Source organism: Colletotrichum destructivum, chromosome 3, assembly GCF_034447905.1.
Source record: "Colletotrichum destructivum chromosome 3, complete sequence".
Taxonomy (NCBI): Eukaryota; Fungi; Ascomycota; class Sordariomycetes; order Glomerellales; family Glomerellaceae; genus Colletotrichum; species Colletotrichum destructivum.
The window spans coordinates 2,360,491-2,378,582 of NC_085898.1; the positions used below are offsets into that span (position 1 = coordinate 2,360,491).

Below are 18,092 nucleotides of genomic sequence, written 5' to 3' on the forward strand. Positions count from 1 at the left end.
GGAGGAGCGTAAACGTGTAATTGGTAACCCTGGAGATAGTCTTCCTACAGCTGCGAACGGTCCATGTCAGCAGCACTGACTGGTTGAGGGTCGACCTTAGATGCAACCTCTTCCCAGTGACCGACTCCCTGTAGTCCCAGCTACCTAACAAGGTATGGAGAGATGGAGAGGCCAGAGCCACTCCACAGACCGGACCAGAGCACAACATTCTGACGAACATCTGCCTGCAGCTAGGATGGACGGCAGGGAATATCGGCTAGCAACGTAAGGTCTAGGGTGTTGTTGCCCAGGAAGGACGCTTGGGCATAGAGCTAGAAGCAAGGGGGGAAACCTGACATGACAGCGCACCTCCATCACACAGACAACAACGACGCCTGTCCCCGACTGGCAAACTGACAAAGGCCCGTTGTTTGTCTCCCTGCCAAAGTAGGCCCACATTCCCACCAACGCACTCCCCTCCTCACCACCCCTGAACCCCTGCACCATCCCCCCGGCGCGCCGTTTCGACTGACCTGTTGCCCAGTCAACAGCCCAGAAAATTCGTTTACTTTGACACCTAGCAACTGCTCCACCACTTTCAACCTTAGCACCCAAGACGGCAGGCCCCCAGGAAGCAAAGTGCGTGCATCTTTTCACAGCAATTCACAAACGTCATAAACACTTCACGGTAAATTCTGTGCACAGTACGTGTGCCTATCCATTGAGTACAAAGACCGTCCATTCTTCTGCTGCATTGGTCCACTGAACCCCAAACCCAAAGCAGTCCACTTCAATCCCATCCATCCTTCTTCAATCACACGACAGACATTCACAAACACTTTGCGCCAACTTCGCATCTTCCACAACACCTCTCCAGAACTGCATCTCCAGCACCGCTCAACATTGCTCATTGCCCACACAGCAAAAACCAGCCAACACCTTAACCATATTCCATCCTGTCATCAGCCAAGATGTCCCCCAACGTTCTCGCCGACAAGGACGTCAACGCCGCTGTCGTGGCCAACGATCTCCAGGCTACCAAGGATGTTAAGAGCATGGAATACCACCGCCAGGTCCTGCAAAGCAAGATGGCTCAAGAGAAGTACGACCACAAGCCACAGACTCATAACGCCCAGAGTAGAGCCCTAAACTCCGATGTCCTCAATAGGTCTAAGACGTACATTTCGCCCTCTGACAACATCATGAGCCCTTGCACCGCCAAGCTCAGCGCCCTGCGCAACAAGCAGGTTGGCAAGTGAGTCGTCCTCTTCCCACCGCAGTCGACTCAGAACCCTGACGGCTAACCTTTCTACCATACAGGGTCAAGCCCAAGTCCCTTTTCGCCCAGACTTCAGCCAAAAAGCTCGGAGGCGGCGACTCGCCCTTCGGCAACCAGACAACAACCCCTACCAAGAACGGCAACAGCTTCTAGGCATCGAAGTCGCATTTTCTTCTAACCAAAACGACAAGAAAAGCATTCACGATATTGGGATGGGCTCGCGGGTTGTTTTCATGGTTTTGCTTCTCTTCCACTGGGAGATATGAATTTGCGCCTCCGCCTCGGACGGCTTCTTGGTCTCTTGTTTTTGGGGGAGGTATGATACTGGGGTTCATCGGCGTTCTACGGGTAGACCACTGTCTTGCTCCAGGATAAGGGAGTTGCTGTACACCATGACGTGATACGAAACGATATCAGGCTTTTCCTTTTTTGCTTCTTCTTCTACTACTACTACTACTACTTTTCATGGCTGGGATCTCGAAAAGGGACTGTATCCTATCGGCTCCCGCATAGTTGTCCAGCCTGAGCAGGAAAATACAGACAGACCCTCGTTGCCCTTAACTTTTATCATCTTCCATGCCTCCCCCACGCCATCGTTCTATGCCTTCCATGCGCTCACAATGTAGACGACGTCCTCGTCCGCCACCATGTGTCCGAGTCCCACTCTCTGCGGGATATGCCTGGCGCTCGCGCCCCACACGAGGGCGTACTTGAAGGTGTCCTTGAGCGTCCTGTGGATACGATCGCAGACGTCCTCAATGCTGCTGTTGCTCCGCACGATGAGGGCCTCGCTAAAGTCCGGGTCGGAGCCCTTGCGCTTTGTGTAGATGCGGATGAGCTTGAGCTCTTCCCAGCAGCGGTCGACGACGTCCTGAATGCCGAGATCGAGCTCGCAACTCATGACGACCGTCTGCGGCTCGCGCGCCAGCTTGTCGAGGAAGTCGAGCGACACGCTGTCGATCTTGTTGTACACATACAGGCACTTGATGTACTTGCGGTGGTCCTTCATGATGACGTCGATGAGGTCGTCCACTGTCGCGTACTCGTCGCGCACGAGCACCTCGCAGTTGAGGATCTTGTAGTCGCGCAAGATGTTGAACACCATCTTCTCGTCCATGTTTTTAGGCGGGTTTTGGAATGTGATCTTCATGCCACCGGCCTTTTTCGCCTTGAGGTAGATGTTTCTGGCAGCGCACGTCAGATGAAGGGAGGGGGCGGACGGGAGAGAAACTCGGGAGAGCGAGTGACCGGGACAGCGCTTACGGTGGTTCTCTGTTGAGACGGATGCCCACGGCCTCCAGCTCAGCCTCGAGTAGCGCCCGCTGTTCTGCCTTCTTGGTCGCGTCCAGCACCATCAGGATCATGTCGCTCGTCTTGGCCGCCGAGATGACCTGTCTTCCTCTGCCCTTGCCCTCGGCGGCGCCCTCGATGATACCAGGCAGATCGAGCAGCTGGATCTCGGCGCCGCCGTACTCCAGGACGCCCGGAATGGCTGTGAGTGTTGTGAAGGAGTAAGAGGCCACCTCGGATTTCGTCCGCGTCACCTTGGACAGGAACGTCGATTTACCGACAGAGGGGAAGCCGACGAGGGCTATTCTGGCATCACCGCTTTTACTGACGTCGAAACCGGCCCCGCCGCCGCCTCCAGCCCCCGGACCAGGCTCCAGAAGCTGTGCTCTCAGACGCGCGAGTTTACTGGTGTTTTTGTGTGAGCACACGGCCTCGTTGTGGCAAGGGGATGAGAAATGAAGCCTTACCCCTTGAGGAGACCCAGATGATACTCTGTTTAAAAGGGGCCTGTTAACGGTTATTGGCCGGAGAATGCGGCTTTCTTCACGACGTACCAGTTGCCTTGTTTTCTGGAGACAGTTAGTATAAATAAGTAAGTCCATCTTGTCAAATTCTCCCCGCCTGGACCATTTTCTCGATTTGTGATCTTCAACCATCCCGGGGGAAGTATCTCTCATAAGCCCTCTCGCAGTTTCCAACCAGTGCGAGACAAATTCGGGTCTCGAGAAGATATGGCCTGGCGGTAACATAAGAATGTGCCTTACTCTGAGTCTTTCTCATCTCATCCTCAATCCTAGTCGTATATCGTCAGTCTTCGTGGTCTTGATTCGTAGAAGGGTAGGGGATTTGCGCACTCCTTGATCTTCTCCGTAATGTTCACCATCTTGGCGACTTATCAGCTCGGAGTCTCACGACCCTGAGAAATCTTTTAAAAAATCAAAGAATAGTTAATGAGAAGAATACAAGTTCCGCTTCGTTGGTCGATGAGCGCTTCACGAGTTCATCATGGTGGGGCAGCCGAGTCCTCCCCCAAGGCGTGGGAAGACAGCACTGTGGCAGAATTTACCGCGGGGCTGCGTCAAGCTGCAGGGGTCCCACTCACCGCCCTCGACCACTGAGCGTCCGCCGGCTTGCGCCACACAGCTTTATCGCGATAACATTTTTCAAGCCTCGCCCGCCGCGCGCGCCAGGCTTGTCGTAGCCAACGCCATCGCTTTGGGGTACCGAAACAACATCAACTCCTTTCCCACCTAGGCATCTGCAACAACCACCAACACATCGACTTTTAATTTTTTTTGCACAATTGCACTCCCAGACATGGCGGACGAAGTCGCCGAAGTTCGAACCGAGGGACCCGATGGAGGGGAGGAACAAGAAGAGACGGCACTGGCCACCACCAACAGCGAGGTCACCGCGCCGGCCGAGAGAAAAGTGAAGAAGATCATCCGCAAGAAGAAGAGGCCTGCGCGTCCCCAGGTCGACCCGTCCTTCATCACCTCCGAGCCGCCGCCGCAGACGGGAACGATCTTCAACATCTGGTACAACAAATGGTCGGGCGGCGACCGCGAGGACAAGTACCTGTCCAAGACGCACGCCAAGGGGCGCTGCAACGTCGCGAAGGACAGCGGCTATACGAGGGCCGACAGGGTCACCGGCAGCTACTTCTGCCTCTTCTTCGCCCGTGGCATATGCCCCAAGGGCCAGGACTGCGAGTACCTCCACCGTTTGCCGGGTATTCACGACATCTTCAACCCCAACATCGACTGCTTCGGCCGTGACAAGCACTCCGACTACAGAGACGACATGGGCGGTGTCGGCAGCTTCATGAGGCAGAATCGCACCATATACGTCGGTAGGATACACGTCACGGACGACATTGAGGAGATTGTTGCGCGTCACTTTGCAGAATGGGGCCAGATTGAGCGCAGTAAGTTCTTTTGAGTCTATCCCATGTCGAGATTTTAAACCACAATGTTAATTGCCTTCTAGTTCGCGTGCTCAATACCCGCGGAGTCGCATTCATCACATATTCCAATGAGGCAAACGCTCAATTCGCCAAGGAGGCCATGGCCCATCAGTCCCTGGACCACGAGGAGATCCTCAACGTGCGTTGGGCGACGGCCGACCCGAACCCCATGGCGCAGGCGCGCGAGGCGAGGCGTATTGAGGAGCAGGCTGCCGAGGCCGTTCGGAGGGCGCTCCCCGCCGAGTTCGTTGCCGAGATCGAGGGCAAGGACCCAGAAGCGAGGAAGAGGAGGAAGATCGAGAGCAGCTACGGGCTCGAAGGCTACGAGGCGCCGGACGAGGTACATTTTGCGCAGGGCGCCAACGCCGTGAACCCCGTCGGGCGGGAGGGTCACGCAGTGGAGTATCAGGAGCGGCCCATGCTGGAAAACGGCGACCAGCAACAGTACCAGGCCTTGCCGGCGCTGCAAGGGCAATCGATCGTGTCTGGAGGCATCTTCTCCAGTAGTACCCTGGCAGCCCTGAACGCCTCCAAGGTCGCCGTGGCGTCGAAACCGAAAGCTGCCGTATCTTCGGGGCCGTTAGTCGCATACGGGAGCGATGACGACGACGATTGAGCTAGGTGTGGGGGTCTGTATGATAACTGGGAGGGAGAGAGAGACAAAAGCGAGCATGATACCCGTTAAGAATGGAAACATCGAGGGGGGCTGAGCAATATCAACTGTTGAATATGCGTGAATAAAGAACTTCGTGTCTACCGATCCACAAGTCCATGACAGGCATGGTCTGCCCTGCCCTCTCGATGGGCGTGTTCCATTCTCTGTCGATGGCGGCCGTGATCAGTTCCTGGACCTGCCTGCTCGCGAGCACCTTTTGCGCTTGGTACGGCCCGAACATGCTGGCTCTCACGGCCGCCGAGATCAGTGCCTTGACGTGTCCCATCATGAAGATGTAGGCCGTCTGCTGCAAGCTCAGCCCCACCAGGTTCGAGATGGCGCCGAAAAGGGGAGCCAGATGGGCAAACACCAGCGGCGGCTCGACCGAGTCGTCTGTGGTCGATGAGATCCGTGACGACGTGGCGGCCTTCAACATGGCCGTGTACGGCTGAAGGGTTGCAACGGCGTGGGCCGGGAGAGACGACGCGAAGGAGCGCTCCCAGATGGACAGGAGGGCGCGGCCCTGGGCTATTGAGGCGCGGCGGCCGACAGTGCAGATGATGGCCGCGTCAAGGCAGTCATCCAGCTCGGCGACAGCGCCCGTGTCGCGGTGCGCTGCAAGGACAAAGGGCAGGGTCGTCGAGGCGTAGGCTGAGATGGACTCGGGAAGGAAGACGTTGAAGGACGAGCGGCCCCTGGTGTGCGCCAGGTAGGACTCGAGACCGCTGCTGAAGGCGAATGAGCCCAGCGGCAAGGCGGAGTCTGAGAGCAAGAGAAGATAGTGGTTGGACAAGGCAGGTGAAGCTGGGCGGTATTAGTGTTTGGTGAATGTATGAGACATCGATCGGCATGAGGCACTTCGTCGACAGACTCACATGAAGGCTTGGGTACGCCTCGAGACGGGAGGGATTCGCAAAGCTTTGTGTGCCCATTGAGATTCTTTAATTTCTCTCTGGCAGCATCTAGGCGCGCCTCCAGCTCCAAGACCTCCCTCTCGGCATCGTCAACGGATCCGTCTCGGGCATTCGAATCCATCTGAAGACCAGGGGAACAAGACGCGATGTTGCAGTTGATAAGCTTCCGATAGCGGGAGAGGGACCCTGCAGATTTGGAGGGGGGAGTAAACTTTCAGGGGCTGCATCGACACTAGAGTGGACCTCTACAGCGACGTCCCCCATCACTGCGCCCGACGGGCCGCAGGGACATTGTTCGGCGTCTGCTCGTCCTACCCGCCCGTACTAACTTGCTCCCCTCGGCGATTGATGAAGTAAAGAGCTTCTTCACCTAATTTAGTCTTGCTGAGAGCTGTAGGAGTGGAAATCGTACGATTTTCGCCAATCAAAACCGAGAGATAGCCCAAGCGAATGCCTCTGGACAATCCTTCACCTCCCGCCGCCCGTCCGTCTCTCATATCTACTTACCTACCCATACAAGACTTGTCAGTCTCCGTCAACTTCGGGCCATCACACCGTCAACGTCATCAACTCTCCGCCAGACGCAGACCGACCGACCGGGCCCGGCCGGGGATGCCCACAAGATGAATTCGCACAACCAGATGAAGAGCGCTGAGGCCGACGACGCCGCGTGGGAGGCCACCCGCGGAGCCGTTACGGGCGCCGTGAGATGGGGCGCCGGGGCCGCCGTCCTGGGAGCCTTTGCGTGGAGGTTCTCACCGTTGTACAAGGGCCTCACGATTCAGTTCAAGATGTAATATGTCACGCGACAACACCATCACCACCACCACCACCCTTCTCCTCCCCTCATTCGCCCGTTCTCAACTCGTCAATGAGATGGACTGACCACGACGCAGCTACATGCAAATGTCCGCCATGGTGCTGGGGAGCATGCTCGAGGCGGACAACAGGTTGCGCGAGTACGAGGCAAGGGTCAGGATACAGAAGCGCATGCTGAGGGACAAGGCGAAATGGGAGAGGTTTGAGCAGGAGTTCCTCGAAAACCCAACAGATGAGAAGAAATGAACGAGAGTCACCCCCCACCACCACCATCAAAACCACCACCATCGGCGCATGAATTAAAATGGGATACTCACAAAGGTTGATCTGGGCCTCTATTGGTAGTACTGTATAAAACCGGACACTCAAGTTCTTCAATTCTTTTTGGGGTTTGAGCTGCACACAAGTAAAGGTATGGCAGACCTGATTAACCCACCCTAACGCCGGATCATGCAAATCATTAGGTCCTGCCCGATTGCAGGTTTTTGTCGGCGACCGCTCTCATCTTGAAACCACTTCAAACTTCTTCGGATCCATGTTGATTTTGCACAACCTCGCGACGCAACCGCTCAATTGCAACAGCGTCTGCACTCCCTCCAGAATCTTCATATGCGTGAAGCCAATCTCCTTGATGAACTCGAGCTTCGAGTGCTCGCTCAGCGTCGGGATCGTCTTGGTGACCTTGAACATGGTGCTGATGATGTCGTGACTCGAGTATCCCAGGTCCCATAACTCGCGCAGGCTGTCGAGCGCCGAGTCCACGTTGCCCTCGTAGCACGCCTTGAGCATGGCCTGGACTTTGATGGGGTGTGGTGAGTCCACCACCTTGAAGACGTTGTCACCCGATACGAAGCCAAAGCCGGCAAAGGTCGACTGCAAGTTGTTGATGGCCTGTCGCATGTCACCCTCGGCGCTGAAGACAAGCGCCGCCAACCCGTCGTCGCTGTATTCCACCTTCTCGGCCTCGATGATCTGCAGCAGGCGCTTGACCACCTGCTCGTCCGTGAGCCGGGCGTATCGGAGAATGGCGCATCGCGATTGCAGTGGCTCGATGATCTTGTTGGACTGATTACAGGCGAAGGCGAAGCGCGTCGTGTTAGAGTAAATTTCCATCGTTCGGCGGAGGGCCTGCTGGGCGCCTGACGTCATACTGTCGGCCTCATCTAGGATCACGAGCTTGTGCCGACCCTGGGGCAGGGTGACCTTCTTCTGGGCAAAACCCTTGATGCGGTTGCGGACGACATCGATACCTGCGTTTCACCGTCAGCGTTGGTCCATCGTCGAGAATCGGCTGTTGCCTTACCTCTCTCGTCACTGGCATTGAGTTCTAGAACAGCCTCCTTGTAGGAGTCTCCCAGTAATTGCCTCGCAAGGCAGAGCACACTTGTGGTTTTTCCGATACCAGGCATGCCGGAAATGATGACGTGCGGCATGTTTCCCTCTTTCGCAATGATCTTTAGCCGATCAATCGTCTCGGTGTTTCCGACAACATCATCGAGGAAGACGGGGCGGTATTTTTCGACCCTGCGAATCGCATCAGCAATCGGTCATAGGAGGTTCACAAGGCCTCTAAACAACCCACCAAGGAAGCTCATAGTTGGGGACACCGTTTGACGCCGCTGTCAGCGCCTTCTTCGCTGCAGATGTTGAGGACTCGCCAACCTCCTCCGGCTTTGTAGTCGTCTTTTGAGCGGGCATAGTAGCTTTGGCCGTTATATGGAAGGTTGCGGACAGCAAGAAGGTAGGTTGTCAGAGTTCTGTGCAGAGTGGGCAAAGGCACTTTACGCGATGGACAAAAAGACGCGTCGAGGGACGCGCTAAACCGGTCCAGTTTCCACATTGTGTACGTACCCACGACCCTTGTAAGTTGTGTCCCCTCTCCTCCTCACTCAGTACACGTCTTGTTCGAATGAGCACATGTAAGGAGAGAAACAATTACTTATCGTGGCAGTCAAAGCAAGCATGTCAGCAATCCTTGGCCCGATTATTTTATTGCATTTAACTCATCAAAGGTATCTAGTCGTCATCCTCGTCGGCAGGCTTCTTAGTCTTCCTCGTCTTCGCACCTCCCTTGAAATGCTTCTTACCCGATGAAAGCTTGACATCCTTGGGATCGACACCATTCTCCAGCGCAATCATTGCTCGCGCTTTCCTTCCACTCAAATGTTTCTGGCCCTGCTCCGAGTACTTGTGAGCAAAAGGCATTTTGAGGTGCCCGGTCCCAGTGCCATCAGCGCCAAAGAAACCCTTGTCAATCTTCTTGGACTTCGGACCCGCTGGAAGGACTGCCAGGTCGGAGGGGGCTATTGAGATATCGTCGCCCACAAACGACATGATGTCAAGAGACTCGTCGACTGCTTGACGTGTCTTCTCGGGAAGCTGGCCGTCGTTGTAGAGCTCGTAGTTGAACTCCGGACCATCCACAGTTTCAGGTGGCGGCTCACAGTAGAGAAGCTTGCCATTCACGTAGTCCTTCAGAATGTAACGGGAAGCTCTCGACTCGTCGGGCTGACCCAATCCCTGGGTTGTGAAGCCTCTCGCCCGGGCATATGCGCGGAGCAGCTCTGGGGCAGTGGGGATGCCAGTGCCACCCTCCTCGAGAGCGCGAGTCTTGATGTTGATTCCGTAGACTGCCTCCAGGAAAGCCTTCGGGATTCTGCGGGTAACTAGACCGGCAGGTCCCTGGAACTCTCGCAGCTGGTCGATAGGCAAGACACCGTTACAGACCAGGTCAGCCTTGGTGTTTGCGAAGTTGGGGAAGACCAGACCGGGACAATCGCACAAGATGACGTTATCGCTGAGGTGGATCGTCTGGAAGTGCTTAGTCTTTCCTGGTGTTGATGAAACCGACACCTTCTTGGCGCCGATCAAGGCGTTGATGGTGGAGGACTTTCCGACGTTGGGATATCCGACGAGACCGATCTGCAGCTTGTGACCAGGCTCTGAAGTGGCATCGTTAGTTCGTCAATCCGTAGTTAACGTCTGAAACGTCACTCCGACATACCTGCATTCTCGGGAGCGTGGCTGAGGAAGATATCCTCCAGCTCCTCTACTGTCAAGATCCGGATGTCATCGTCGTCAACTTCGCCATCCTGCTGTGATGTACCAGCGCCACCCTCTTCTTGGCCATCCTCCTCTTCTGAGTGCTCCTCATCGGCTTTGTCTTTGGCTTCCTTGCCGGTGGCGGCGCTTTGCGATGCAGCCTGAGAGCTACTACCAGCTTCCGGTTCATCTTCATCGGAGTTCTCATCCTCTTCCTCCAAAGCCTCCAACATCTCCTTCGCAAGACTTGCTGAGAAAAACCTGTAAGCGATGCCGTTCTCCTTCAAGTACTTGGCCCACATCTTGCGCTGGTTCAGCGTAAGCATGTCGGCCTTGTTGATGAGCAGGAGATTCTCCTTCTTGGAATCGATGTCCTTGACATAGCTTTCCAAGTCCTCGGATCTGAAAAGCAAGGGGTTGCGGGCGTCGACAATCTGGACCACAAGGTCTGATCTTTCGATAACACGCCACAGCTGCCTCCAAACCTCAAGGTTTCGTTCGAAAGGCGTCATCAGAAGATCGTGGTTCTCTTGGAGTTCCGCAAGACCTCTACGCCAGTCCAAGAAGCTGTCCCTCTCTTTTCTGTCCAGCTCCTCTGGGGTGGTGGAAGCATCCCACTTCGGTCGTCTCGGCACAGTCAAGCGTCCCTTGTGATCCTTCTGCTTGGCAAGAACGCCCCTCTCCTCGGCTCCGGACAGCAAGTATGGGTTCTTCTGGTCGGTGTGGATGATCTTGATGTTGTTCATCTTCTCTGCGGTGAAGTCCGTGCCTGCCAGCTCTGCTGTCGCAAGGAACTCGTCGAGAGCGCCCTGCTCGGTGACTGATCGCATCTTAACCCATGACGCTTCTTGTCGCTCGTTTGTGAGGTACTAGCAGATTGTAAGTACGAGTTCAAAGGGTAGTACTCGTGCGCGATCGTCCGATTACCTCTTCTCCGGTAGCATGGTTTACTCTGGTAATGGCAGAGGTCTTCTTCCTGTCGTTGCCGCGGTTCTTACCGAACCGGTCGTTCATCAGGGCATTGCCGAGCCCGGCGGTCTTCTTGGATTTGGCGTGCACCATTTTCGCGATGGTATCTTGTCCCAAACAGCCTGAAAAGATGAGAAAATGGGTTGGAGAGAAAAAAATACTCGCCAAAGCCGCTTTGTGAATGAGTAATAAGTGGGAGCCGTCGCAACCGCCCGCCTTGAAGAGAATGGCAGTGCCCCGCGGCCATTAATCAGCGGGGCGAAAAAAAGTCCCCCGCAGCAAATCAAGCCCTTCAGTGTTTTTTCCCTTTCTTTTTGCTTGGTCCAGCGTTTCCAGCACTCCTGGGTTCTTATCGATAAGATAATCTCCGGCCGCGAAAATCCCCCACCAAGACTTTTTTTCCCTTGGGCACCACCAACTTTCACCGAGGGGTCCTTCGTGCGTCCCACCTTGATTCTTCGTCTGCGCCCTCCTTCCAGACACGACACGCTAACAGACCGCTCCCTACCCCAATACTCGCAAAAGTAGACAAGATGGCGAAGGGAAAGAAATTGTGAGATGCTTGCAGTGCTTTAGAGGCGTTTTGACTGACGAGATGGCAGCGATAAGAAGAATGCGCAGCATTTTACTCTCGTCCACCGACCGCAAAATGACCCGCTCATCCACGACGAAAATGCGCCTTCCATGGTGCTGAACCCGGTGCCTCAGAAGGGAGGGTCTTCGAAGGGAAAGCATCTAAGTGATCTTGCATCCGAGCTTGGTTCCGATGCTGTGAGCATAAGAGAGAACGAGGGAGAGGCGGCCGAGTACGGCGTCTACTACGACGACACCCAGTATGACTACATGCAGCATCTCCGTGATCTGAACTCTGGAGGCGGCGAGGCTGTGTGGGTTGAGGCTCCTGCAGCTGCCGATAAAGGCAAGGGAAAGCAGACGTCGCTCGAGGACGCCTTGCGCCAAATGGACTTAGAGCACAAGAGCGAGGCTCTGCTCGACGAATCGGTCCTCCCCAACAAGAACCTCCAGCGATCAACCTACCAAAACCAGCAGGATATCCCCGATGCCATTGCTGGTTTCCAGCCCGACATGGATCCCCGATTGCGTGAAGTGCTCGAGGCACTGGAGGACGATGCGTATGTGGATGAAGACGACGATATCTTCCAAGAGCTGTCCAAGGATTCGCGCGAGATCGACCAATATGAATTCGAGGACCAGTTCGACTACGACGACGAGGATGAGGGCTGGGAATCGGATGGCACCGCTAAGCCGAACAAGGAGTACAGAAGTGAAGCGGTCCCGCAGCTGATTCCCGTTGAAGGGGAGGCACTGCCAGAGCACCAGAATGAGGACTGGTTGGAGGATTTCAAACAGTTCAAGAAGGATCAGAAGGGCGGCAAGGTCCAGGAAAAAGTCACGCCGTCTGAGATTCAGTCATCCATCTGGACTACGACAACAATGGGTGGTCGCAAAAAGAAGAGAAAGGGAGCCCTTACCAACCCCTCCGCCTACTCCATGACCTCATCATCGATGGTCAGAACAGAACAGCTCACGCTGCTTGACGCCAGATTTGACAAGATTGAGGAGGAGTACACAAGCGAGATGGGCGGTGACGACATGGCCTCCGTCTCCGAAGTCTCAACGGCGACCAGCGTCGCCGGCCCTACCCGAGGCGACTTTGACAGCATTATGGACGAATTCTTGGGCAGCTACACAAAACCTGGAAAGCGAACGAACAAAAAGAACAGACCGCAAACCGGACTCGAGCAACTCGATGAGATTAGGCAGGGACTGGGCCCCGCTCGCTTTCGATCCAAGAACTATTGAGAACGCTCGGATCTAGCCACTGGTCATTGCGATACCCTCATTCCGCACAAGACTCACCAAAAGATCTGTGCCTAGAAATGTTATAATGAACAAAATGATGGTTAATGATGTTTCACCTGCCTCGCCCGATATGTCTCGCCGCTGTTGCCGAAAACGCCATCCTGTTGAGCCGTAAACTCATATGAATCACGCCACGAAAACTCTTTCTAGACAGTCTACAATGAACAAGAATGGACGTTGCAAGTGAATCGCATCGTAAAGCAGTTACACCGGTCTCAAATCGTTCTCGCAGGGCGTTCCTGCATCACTTTATTCCCACGCCCCGTTTGGGTAGGAGCAAACAACTGTTGTGGGGTTTAGAGCCGCATAAGCGCCGTTGCCTGCGTTAAGCGCGTCAAAGCCACGCTGCAAACGCCGCATACGCAGACCAGCTCCATCCTATCTCAGTTCTCCACTTTCATTCTCGTGTGCCATGCCGCTTTCCACTCTGGAGTTTCCTTTCGCGACTCCGACATGACGTCGGTCTCTTTCCCCCCAAGCAGGCCTGACAAGACACTATCACCGTTTGGAGGATCATCACCGGGCGGCTTCGGAGGCCATTCTGACGCGGGTCATCACGGCTTGAATCTCGATGGAGCTGGCGGCGGCGGTGGGAAGCGGTCGAAACGCAACCTAACGAACCAGTCTTTCGAAATGACGACTCTCGCGACGAAGCGAAAGGGCGTCAACCCATTCGATGGCGCGAGCTCAGACGACAATCGACGGAAGAAACCCACGAAGAACAGTTCACAAGGCGACTGGAAGAAGAAACCCCCCCAGTCGCAAGGCGCGAAGCTGAACGGCGCGAAAAATACCCCCAAAGGTTTCGGGTCCACGCAGTCGCGTGGCGGTTTCGGCACTCAAAACAACAATCACACACACGGTACAGAACCTACCGAATACGAGACGGACGATGCAAATGGTAGCGCCAGCGGCGACGGTACGCCGTACTCCGATAGAATATTCACCCAGCTTCGAAAAGAAGGAATCGCGCCTCCAAAATGGCCGTCCGATCCTGGAAACACGAGCTCGAAGGCCGCGATGGCCAAGTTCAGGGAGGAATATAAGGCATACCGCGATCGTGCTAGGCACTGTTTGATGCGCGCCGGCTTGATTGACGATCCAGATAAACCCAAGCGGCTGGAGGACGCGATTGACTTTAAAGGCATCTGCGACGCCATGTGCCCGGACTTTGAAAAGATTACGCGCATCACCGAATTCGATGTTCAATCCGCCGAGAAGGATACCCGAACCACTTCTGCCATCACCTCGAAGATGGTTAAGAAGCTAGCTAGATCCGCAGCTGGCCAGGAGGCACCTCTACCAATGGATGTCAGGTCAACCGCGGCGCTCAGAAAAACTCTCGATTACTTGATCGATGACCTGCTGCAGACGGACGACAATTTGCCCTCCTTGCATGGATTTCTGTGGGACAGGACACGTGCAATCCGCAGGGACTTCATTTTCCACTCGACAATGTCTCCAGAGGAGATGAAAGATCAAGTTTACTGTCTTGAAACAATTGCGAGATTTCACGTCACCTCTCTGCACCTACTTTCCCAGGAAGGTTTCGCGCCGGAAGATTTCTCGGAACAACAGGAGATCGAACAGCTGGGGAAGTCATTGCTTTCGCTCATGTTTGCGTATGACGACTGCAAACCCCAGGGCGTCATTTGCGAAAACGAGGCCGAGTTCAGGGCGTATCACTTGCTCTTCAGTGCGAACAAGCCCAACATACTCGACGACGTGCAGAAGGAGTGGGGGGACTCTCGCTTCTGGACCGAATCCGACGAAATCAGGACAGCCGTTTCGCTCGTTGAGAGCCTGCAGAGTGCCGAGGACTTTCATGGCCCGCTGGGCTCCGGGCCATCCATGGCGATATCTGGCGCTCACCGCACGTACTTCAGAATTCTCGAAAGCAAAGAAGTATCCTACACCATGGCTTGCTTTGCCGAGATTCATCTTGGACAACTACGTCGCTCCGTCCTTCGCTCCCTGAAAAAGGCGTACACCAGACCCCGGCACGGAGCCAAAGATATCACGCCCTCGACACTCAACCGCTTTCTTCACTTTGACACAGACGATCAGGCAGTTGAGTTTGTCGAGCAGCATGGTCTCAGCTTTTCAGATGGAGAAGGGTCATCTGGCGAACACATACGATACCTCGACACTTCACAGCGTCTAACGTGGCCAAGAATTCATCACAGTTTCTCTCGTCAACTTGTTGAAAGAAAAAGAGGGTCTCGCGGTATTCCCGATATCATCCACAGGACGATACCCGACGAGTCTACACCAACCACACAATTAGCCTCGGGACGCGGATTCGGCACCGATGCCGCACCCTCCCACGCGTCGCAGAAGCATTCCACTTTTGACGGCAACTCAGCAGCCATATCGAACGGGCCTTTCGCGTCTTCTTCTCCAGCTTCTCAAGGGGGCGTCTCGACTGGATTCGGGGGCACGACACCGTTCGACAAAGGTAAAGATACTTCCACGCCCTATCCATACCACTGTTGCCTTGTAATTTTCAACTGCCCCTTCGACTTGAAAACGGTGCATATTCTTTTCTTTTTCGGCTCAGACACCGTCGTACGGGAACAAAAGAACATGCAAACAATTTCCAAGTCTGGTCTATCCTCACACTTTCGGAAGAACGTTGAGAAATCGAGGACGCGACGGGAGTTGGAGAATGTGGCTAGCGGAGCAATGCCCGCGGCGCAACTTGACGAGATGGCAGCAAGGGCCGAACCGAACCGAACCTCAGCTAACTTCATATCTCACAGCAACAGACGGCTCAAGGCTTGGTTCAACAGGCTCAAGTCCGTTTTCAAATCCCTTTTCTGCCACAAAGTCCCCTTTTACAGCTACGCCTTTTCAGGGGGCCGGCCAGAACTCGACAACCGCACCCCCTCCTGTGAATCCGTTTTCTGGCAAGGCAAGCCCATTCAGTAAGCCGGAAAACGTACAAGAGAAACCGACAACTGCTAGCAACCCTTTTGCGGCATTGGCCCAAGCCAATGGTTTTGTCAAATCTACAGAAACCGCTTTTCCATCATTTCCCGTTCCAGCAGTTGGGCTCAGCTCGCAACAGAAGGCACAGGAGACCACGCAGACGAAGCCGCCGGTACAAAGTGGCAACGGGTTTTCACCTGCGATCACCGTCACTCCCTCGACACCACAGTTCCCGCTGTCAACCCCGGGCACTGCCTCAAAACCGTCGAGCGCTTTCACATTCACGGCAAATGCTGGCGCATCAGCCACAGCACCGACGTTCCCCTCAGGTTCCTCTCAGCCAGTTACTAAGCCGGCTGAAGTACAGCCACCTACATCCTCAGCAGCCGCATCAATTTTCGCTCAACCCGCCAAACCCGTTGAGAGTCCCGCACCCCAGCCGACTCAATCACCAAGGCCATTCGCCGCTGCTGCGCCTGCGGCCGAGCCGTCCCAGACCCTCACAAGCCTAGGAGCTGTGTCTTCTCAGTCTCCTTTACCGACATTTCCATCTCAAGCAAGTGATGCGTTCCCAGCCGCCAAGGCGACACCCCCAAGCCAGCAAGGTCTCTCGCTCAGCGCTGCCCCGTCTGGAGTCACAGTCTCGCAGCTAGCCCAGGTTACACCTCCCAACCCTTCAGTCGTGCAACGGAAATCAAAGAAAGATGTCATGGCAGACTTCGCGAAGTGGTTCGTCACAGGCGATAACGGGTTGATGCAAGAGTTTGAAAAATTTGTCGTTGAGCAAATAGTTTCAGAAACATTCGTAAAGTACCACCGAGAAAAAGAAGATAGGAAACGAAAGGAGGAGGAGGAAAGGGACCGAGCAGAAGCACGCCAATTCCAGGTTTACAACCTCTCCGTCAAGTACTTCTATCGGTGGAAGGAAATCGCACGCAACCTCCGCCTCAGCAAAATCCGCCGGCAGGAGAGGGAAGAGTTCCGAAGAGTACAGAGGGAACTGCGAGATGAGGATATTCGGAAGAAGAAACAGGCGGCCAAAGTTGCTGAAGCACGAAAGAGGGCCCTGGAAAGACACGGGGTTGATCCTGTGGAGGAGTTCAGAGAGCTGCTCTATCTCCGGAAAGACGACCCTCAGGTTGATCTGCAGGCCGAGGCAGAGGCCCTTCTCGCTACCGGCATCTTGCCAGGCGTTTCAGACGAACGAACCGCAGCCGCGAATGTCATTGGGGTCCCTGTGACAGCCGAGTCGCCTGCAACGACAACATCGCTACCACGATCACGGTCAACGACTAGCTTGTCGCAATCCACGTCGGGGGCCAAACCATGTGGCGCCAAGACGCGAGCTCTCAGGGAGGAATTTGGCAAAAGCAGCAACAAGTTCCGCCGGTCACTGCCACCCATGTCGGCGCACTCATCGTCATCGCGCATGTCGTCAGAACCTCAAAAACGCGTTAGCAAGGTGTCGGACCGTTGGCGTTTGAAGGCCATGGGGCTCGTAACGATGCCTGACGGATCGGCCTTGCCGGAGGCTATAGCCAACGAGATGCGGTACAACGGGAAACGGTACGAGGGTCTGGGCTCTTTCGGCCTGGACCGGGACAGCAGCGAGCGGCGTCGAAGCGTATCCGCTGATCTTAACCACGCCGCGGAAGCCCGTCTGCGCTTTTCTCAATCGCTGAACGGCGGCAGCGCCACACCGCAGGCCAACGGGACGTCGCCTCTTAGTAAGAGGAAGCGGTCACTCGATGAGGACAATGAGATCGCGGTACCAGGCGAGGCCCGGTTCAAGAAGCGGCCTTCGAGCAACGCCGACGTAGACAAAATCCTCCGTGAAGCAAGGGAGAACCTGGAATCGTTGAGAAGCTCAAGGATTGAGCTTGATGAAGGGGCGGAATGGTTCAGGGAGCAGAATGAGATGATGCACGCGGAGGAGCTGAGCAGGGCCAGCTCGCCATGGGGCAAAGAGGGGCACCGGTGAATGCGGGAGGTACGACGAGCATCAGCACAGGCGTTTCACGGGTTCTCTGGTTGGGGGTGTGGTACGAACGAGGGATGTTCTTATAAGTGTCGAATTCCTCAGGTACAAAAACACGGGCATAAATACCCATAGAAGAGAGTTTGGATCATCATTTGCGCAACATCAGCGGTCCCAGGTGGTAGTGACTGTGAGTTTGGTGTCTCCGATAAGCCATGTCAGAGAAGGTAGACGAGAACGATGGTAACAGTTCGTCGTCGCATATTTATTGATACTGGATATGGTGGCCCCCCTTGACCCGCCATCTCTTTACACGATACGCCCACAAACACACCCCCAAAAACGCCACTCGCCGCCCGCTGTGCCATGACCGCAGCCGCTGGCAT

General features: G+C 55.1%; 9 protein-coding genes across 9 annotated transcripts; 5 read left to right on the forward strand and 4 right to left on the reverse strand.

The window, feature by feature from the left end:
* Positions 1–15: 15 nt before the first annotated feature.
* On the forward strand, positions 16–1,671 carry CDEST_04797 (uncharacterized protein). The gene is made up of 5 exons (XM_062920956.1): positions 16–152; positions 235–426; positions 524–1,081; positions 1,148–1,234; positions 1,300–1,671. The coding sequence occupies exons 3-5, from the start codon at positions 951–953 to the stop codon at positions 1,409–1,411; spliced, it is 330 nt and encodes a 109-aa protein (XP_062777007.1). The 5' UTR covers positions 16–152; positions 235–426; positions 524–950; the 3' UTR covers positions 1,412–1,671.
* A 2-nt stretch (positions 1,672–1,673) lies between these two features.
* Positions 1,674–3,558, reverse strand: CDEST_04798 (Putative small GTP-binding protein). The gene is made up of 6 exons (XM_062920957.1): positions 3,403–3,558; positions 3,313–3,341; positions 3,103–3,117; positions 3,016–3,040; positions 2,522–2,953; positions 1,674–2,442 (listed from the first exon to the last, which is right to left on the reverse strand). Exons 1-6 carry the CDS (start codon positions 3,429–3,431, stop codon positions 1,857–1,859), a joined length of 1,116 nt encoding a protein of 371 aa, XP_062777008.1. The 5' UTR covers positions 3,432–3,558; the 3' UTR covers positions 1,674–1,856.
* A 191-nt stretch (positions 3,559–3,749) lies between these two features.
* Positions 3,750–5,228, forward strand: CDEST_04799 (Putative RNA recognition motif domain, Zinc finger, CCCH-type, Torus domain-containing protein). The gene is made up of 2 exons (XM_062920958.1): positions 3,750–4,475; positions 4,538–5,228. The coding sequence occupies exons 1-2, from the start codon at positions 3,866–3,868 to the stop codon at positions 5,128–5,130; spliced, it is 1,203 nt and encodes a 400-aa protein (XP_062777009.1). The 5' UTR covers positions 3,750–3,865; the 3' UTR covers positions 5,131–5,228.
* A 1-nt stretch (position 5,229) lies between these two features.
* CDEST_04800 (Putative urease accessory protein UreF) lies at positions 5,230–6,211 on the reverse strand. The gene is made up of 2 exons (XM_062920959.1): positions 6,045–6,211; positions 5,230–5,973 (listed from the first exon to the last, which is right to left on the reverse strand). The coding sequence occupies exons 1-2, from the start codon at positions 6,202–6,204 to the stop codon at positions 5,231–5,233; spliced, it is 903 nt and encodes a 300-aa protein (XP_062777010.1). The 5' UTR covers positions 6,205–6,211; the 3' UTR covers position 5,230.
* Positions 6,212–6,698: 487 nt separating this feature from the next.
* On the forward strand, positions 6,699–7,150 carry CDEST_04801 (Putative respiratory complex factor Rcf3). The gene is made up of 2 exons (XM_062920960.1): positions 6,699–6,876; positions 6,980–7,150. Exons 1-2 carry the CDS (start codon positions 6,707–6,709, stop codon positions 7,146–7,148), a joined length of 339 nt encoding a protein of 112 aa, XP_062777011.1. The 5' UTR covers positions 6,699–6,706; the 3' UTR covers positions 7,149–7,150.
* Positions 7,151–7,231: 81 nt separating this feature from the next.
* On the reverse strand, positions 7,232–8,669 carry CDEST_04802 (Putative AAA+ ATPase domain, ATPase, AAA-type, core, replication factor C). Its single transcript, XM_062920961.1, has 3 exons — positions 8,485–8,669; positions 8,206–8,426; positions 7,232–8,152 (listed from the first exon to the last, which is right to left on the reverse strand). Exons 1-3 carry the CDS (start codon positions 8,598–8,600, stop codon positions 7,404–7,406), a joined length of 1,086 nt encoding a protein of 361 aa, XP_062777012.1. The 5' UTR covers positions 8,601–8,669; the 3' UTR covers positions 7,232–7,403.
* A 104-nt stretch (positions 8,670–8,773) lies between these two features.
* On the reverse strand, positions 8,774–11,153 carry CDEST_04803 (Putative GTP binding domain, P-loop containing nucleoside triphosphate hydrolase, Ras GTPase GNL1). The gene is made up of 3 exons (XM_062920962.1): positions 10,872–11,153; positions 9,907–10,813; positions 8,774–9,844 (listed from the first exon to the last, which is right to left on the reverse strand). Exons 1-3 carry the CDS (start codon positions 11,004–11,006, stop codon positions 8,919–8,921), a joined length of 1,968 nt encoding a protein of 655 aa, XP_062777013.1. The 5' UTR covers positions 11,007–11,153; the 3' UTR covers positions 8,774–8,918.
* Positions 11,154–11,327: 174 nt separating this feature from the next.
* CDEST_04804 (Putative Low temperature viability protein Ltv1) lies at positions 11,328–12,959 on the forward strand. The gene is made up of 2 exons (XM_062920963.1): positions 11,328–11,466; positions 11,516–12,959. Exons 1-2 carry the CDS (start codon positions 11,447–11,449, stop codon positions 12,735–12,737), a joined length of 1,242 nt encoding a protein of 413 aa, XP_062777014.1. The 5' UTR covers positions 11,328–11,446; the 3' UTR covers positions 12,738–12,959.
* A 263-nt stretch (positions 12,960–13,222) lies between these two features.
* On the forward strand, positions 13,223–18,092 carry CDEST_04805 (Putative SAC3/GANP/THP3 domain-containing protein). Its single transcript, XM_062920964.1, has 2 exons — positions 13,223–15,255; positions 15,560–18,092. Exons 1-2 carry the CDS (start codon positions 13,251–13,253, stop codon positions 17,707–17,709), a joined length of 4,155 nt encoding a protein of 1,384 aa, XP_062777015.1. The 5' UTR covers positions 13,223–13,250; the 3' UTR covers positions 17,710–18,092.

Excerpts from the sequence above, each read along its gene's own strand:
- CDEST_04803 (XM_062920962.1), bottom strand. The coding sequence starts at position 11,006 with ATGGTGCACGCCAAATCCAAGAAGACCGCCGGGCTCGGCAATGCCCTG. Across the intron at positions 10,814-10,871 it reads ACCATGCTACCGGAGAAGAG|TACCTCACAAACGAGCGACA; the intron begins GTAATCGGACGA and ends ACAATCTGCTAG. Across the intron at positions 9,845-9,906 it reads CCACGCTCCCGAGAATGCAG|AGCCTGGTCACAAGCTGCAG; the intron begins GTATGTCGGAGT and ends ATGCCACTTCAG.
- CDEST_04799 (XM_062920958.1), top strand. The coding sequence starts at position 3,866 with ATGGCGGACGAAGTCGCCGAAGTTCGAACCGAGGGACCCGATGGAGGG. Across the intron at positions 4,476-4,537 it reads ATGGGGCCAGATTGAGCGCA|TTCGCGTGCTCAATACCCGC; the intron begins GTAAGTTCTTTT and ends ATTGCCTTCTAG.
- CDEST_04800 (XM_062920959.1), bottom strand. The coding sequence starts at position 6,204 with ATGGATTCGAATGCCCGAGACGGATCCGTTGACGATGCCGAGAGGGAG. Across the intron at positions 5,974-6,044 it reads AGGCGTACCCAAGCCTTCAT|CTTCACCTGCCTTGTCCAAC; the intron begins GTGAGTCTGTCG and ends AATACCGCCCAG.
- CDEST_04802 (XM_062920961.1), bottom strand. The coding sequence starts at position 8,600 with ATGCCCGCTCAAAAGACGACTACAAAGCCGGAGGAGGTTGGCGAGTCC. Across the intron at positions 8,427-8,484 it reads CCCAACTATGAGCTTCCTTG|GGTCGAAAAATACCGCCCCG; the intron begins GTGGGTTGTTTA and ends TGCGATTCGCAG. Across the intron at positions 8,153-8,205 it reads CAATGCCAGTGACGAGAGAG|GTATCGATGTCGTCCGCAAC; the intron begins GTAAGGCAACAG and ends GGTGAAACGCAG.
- CDEST_04797 (XM_062920956.1), top strand. The coding sequence starts at position 951 with ATGTCCCCCAACGTTCTCGCCGACAAGGACGTCAACGCCGCTGTCGTG. Across the intron at positions 1,082-1,147 it reads AGCAAGATGGCTCAAGAGAA|GTCTAAGACGTACATTTCGC; the intron begins GTACGACCACAA and ends TGTCCTCAATAG. Across the intron at positions 1,235-1,299 it reads CGCAACAAGCAGGTTGGCAA|GGTCAAGCCCAAGTCCCTTT; the intron begins GTGAGTCGTCCT and ends TCTACCATACAG.
- CDEST_04805 (XM_062920964.1), top strand. The coding sequence starts at position 13,251 with ATGACGTCGGTCTCTTTCCCCCCAAGCAGGCCTGACAAGACACTATCA. Across the intron at positions 15,256-15,559 it reads CACGACACCGTTCGACAAAG|CAACAGACGGCTCAAGGCTT; the intron begins GTAAAGATACTT and ends CATATCTCACAG.
- CDEST_04804 (XM_062920963.1), top strand. The coding sequence starts at position 11,447 with ATGGCGAAGGGAAAGAAATT. Across the intron at positions 11,467-11,515 it reads ATGGCGAAGGGAAAGAAATT|CGATAAGAAGAATGCGCAGC; the intron begins GTGAGATGCTTG and ends ACGAGATGGCAG.
- CDEST_04801 (XM_062920960.1), top strand. The coding sequence starts at position 6,707 with ATGAATTCGCACAACCAGATGAAGAGCGCTGAGGCCGACGACGCCGCG. Across the intron at positions 6,877-6,979 it reads CTCACGATTCAGTTCAAGAT|CTACATGCAAATGTCCGCCA; the intron begins GTAATATGTCAC and ends ACCACGACGCAG.
- CDEST_04798 (XM_062920957.1), bottom strand. The coding sequence starts at position 3,431 with ATGGTGAACATTACGGAGAAGATCAAGGA. Across the intron at positions 2,954-3,015 it reads CATCTGGGTCTCCTCAAGGG|TAAACTCGCGCGTCTGAGAG; the intron begins GTAAGGCTTCAT and ends CAAAAACACCAG. Across the intron at positions 2,443-2,521 it reads CGTCTCAACAGAGAACCACC|AAACATCTACCTCAAGGCGA; the intron begins GTAAGCGCTGTC and ends GTGCGCTGCCAG.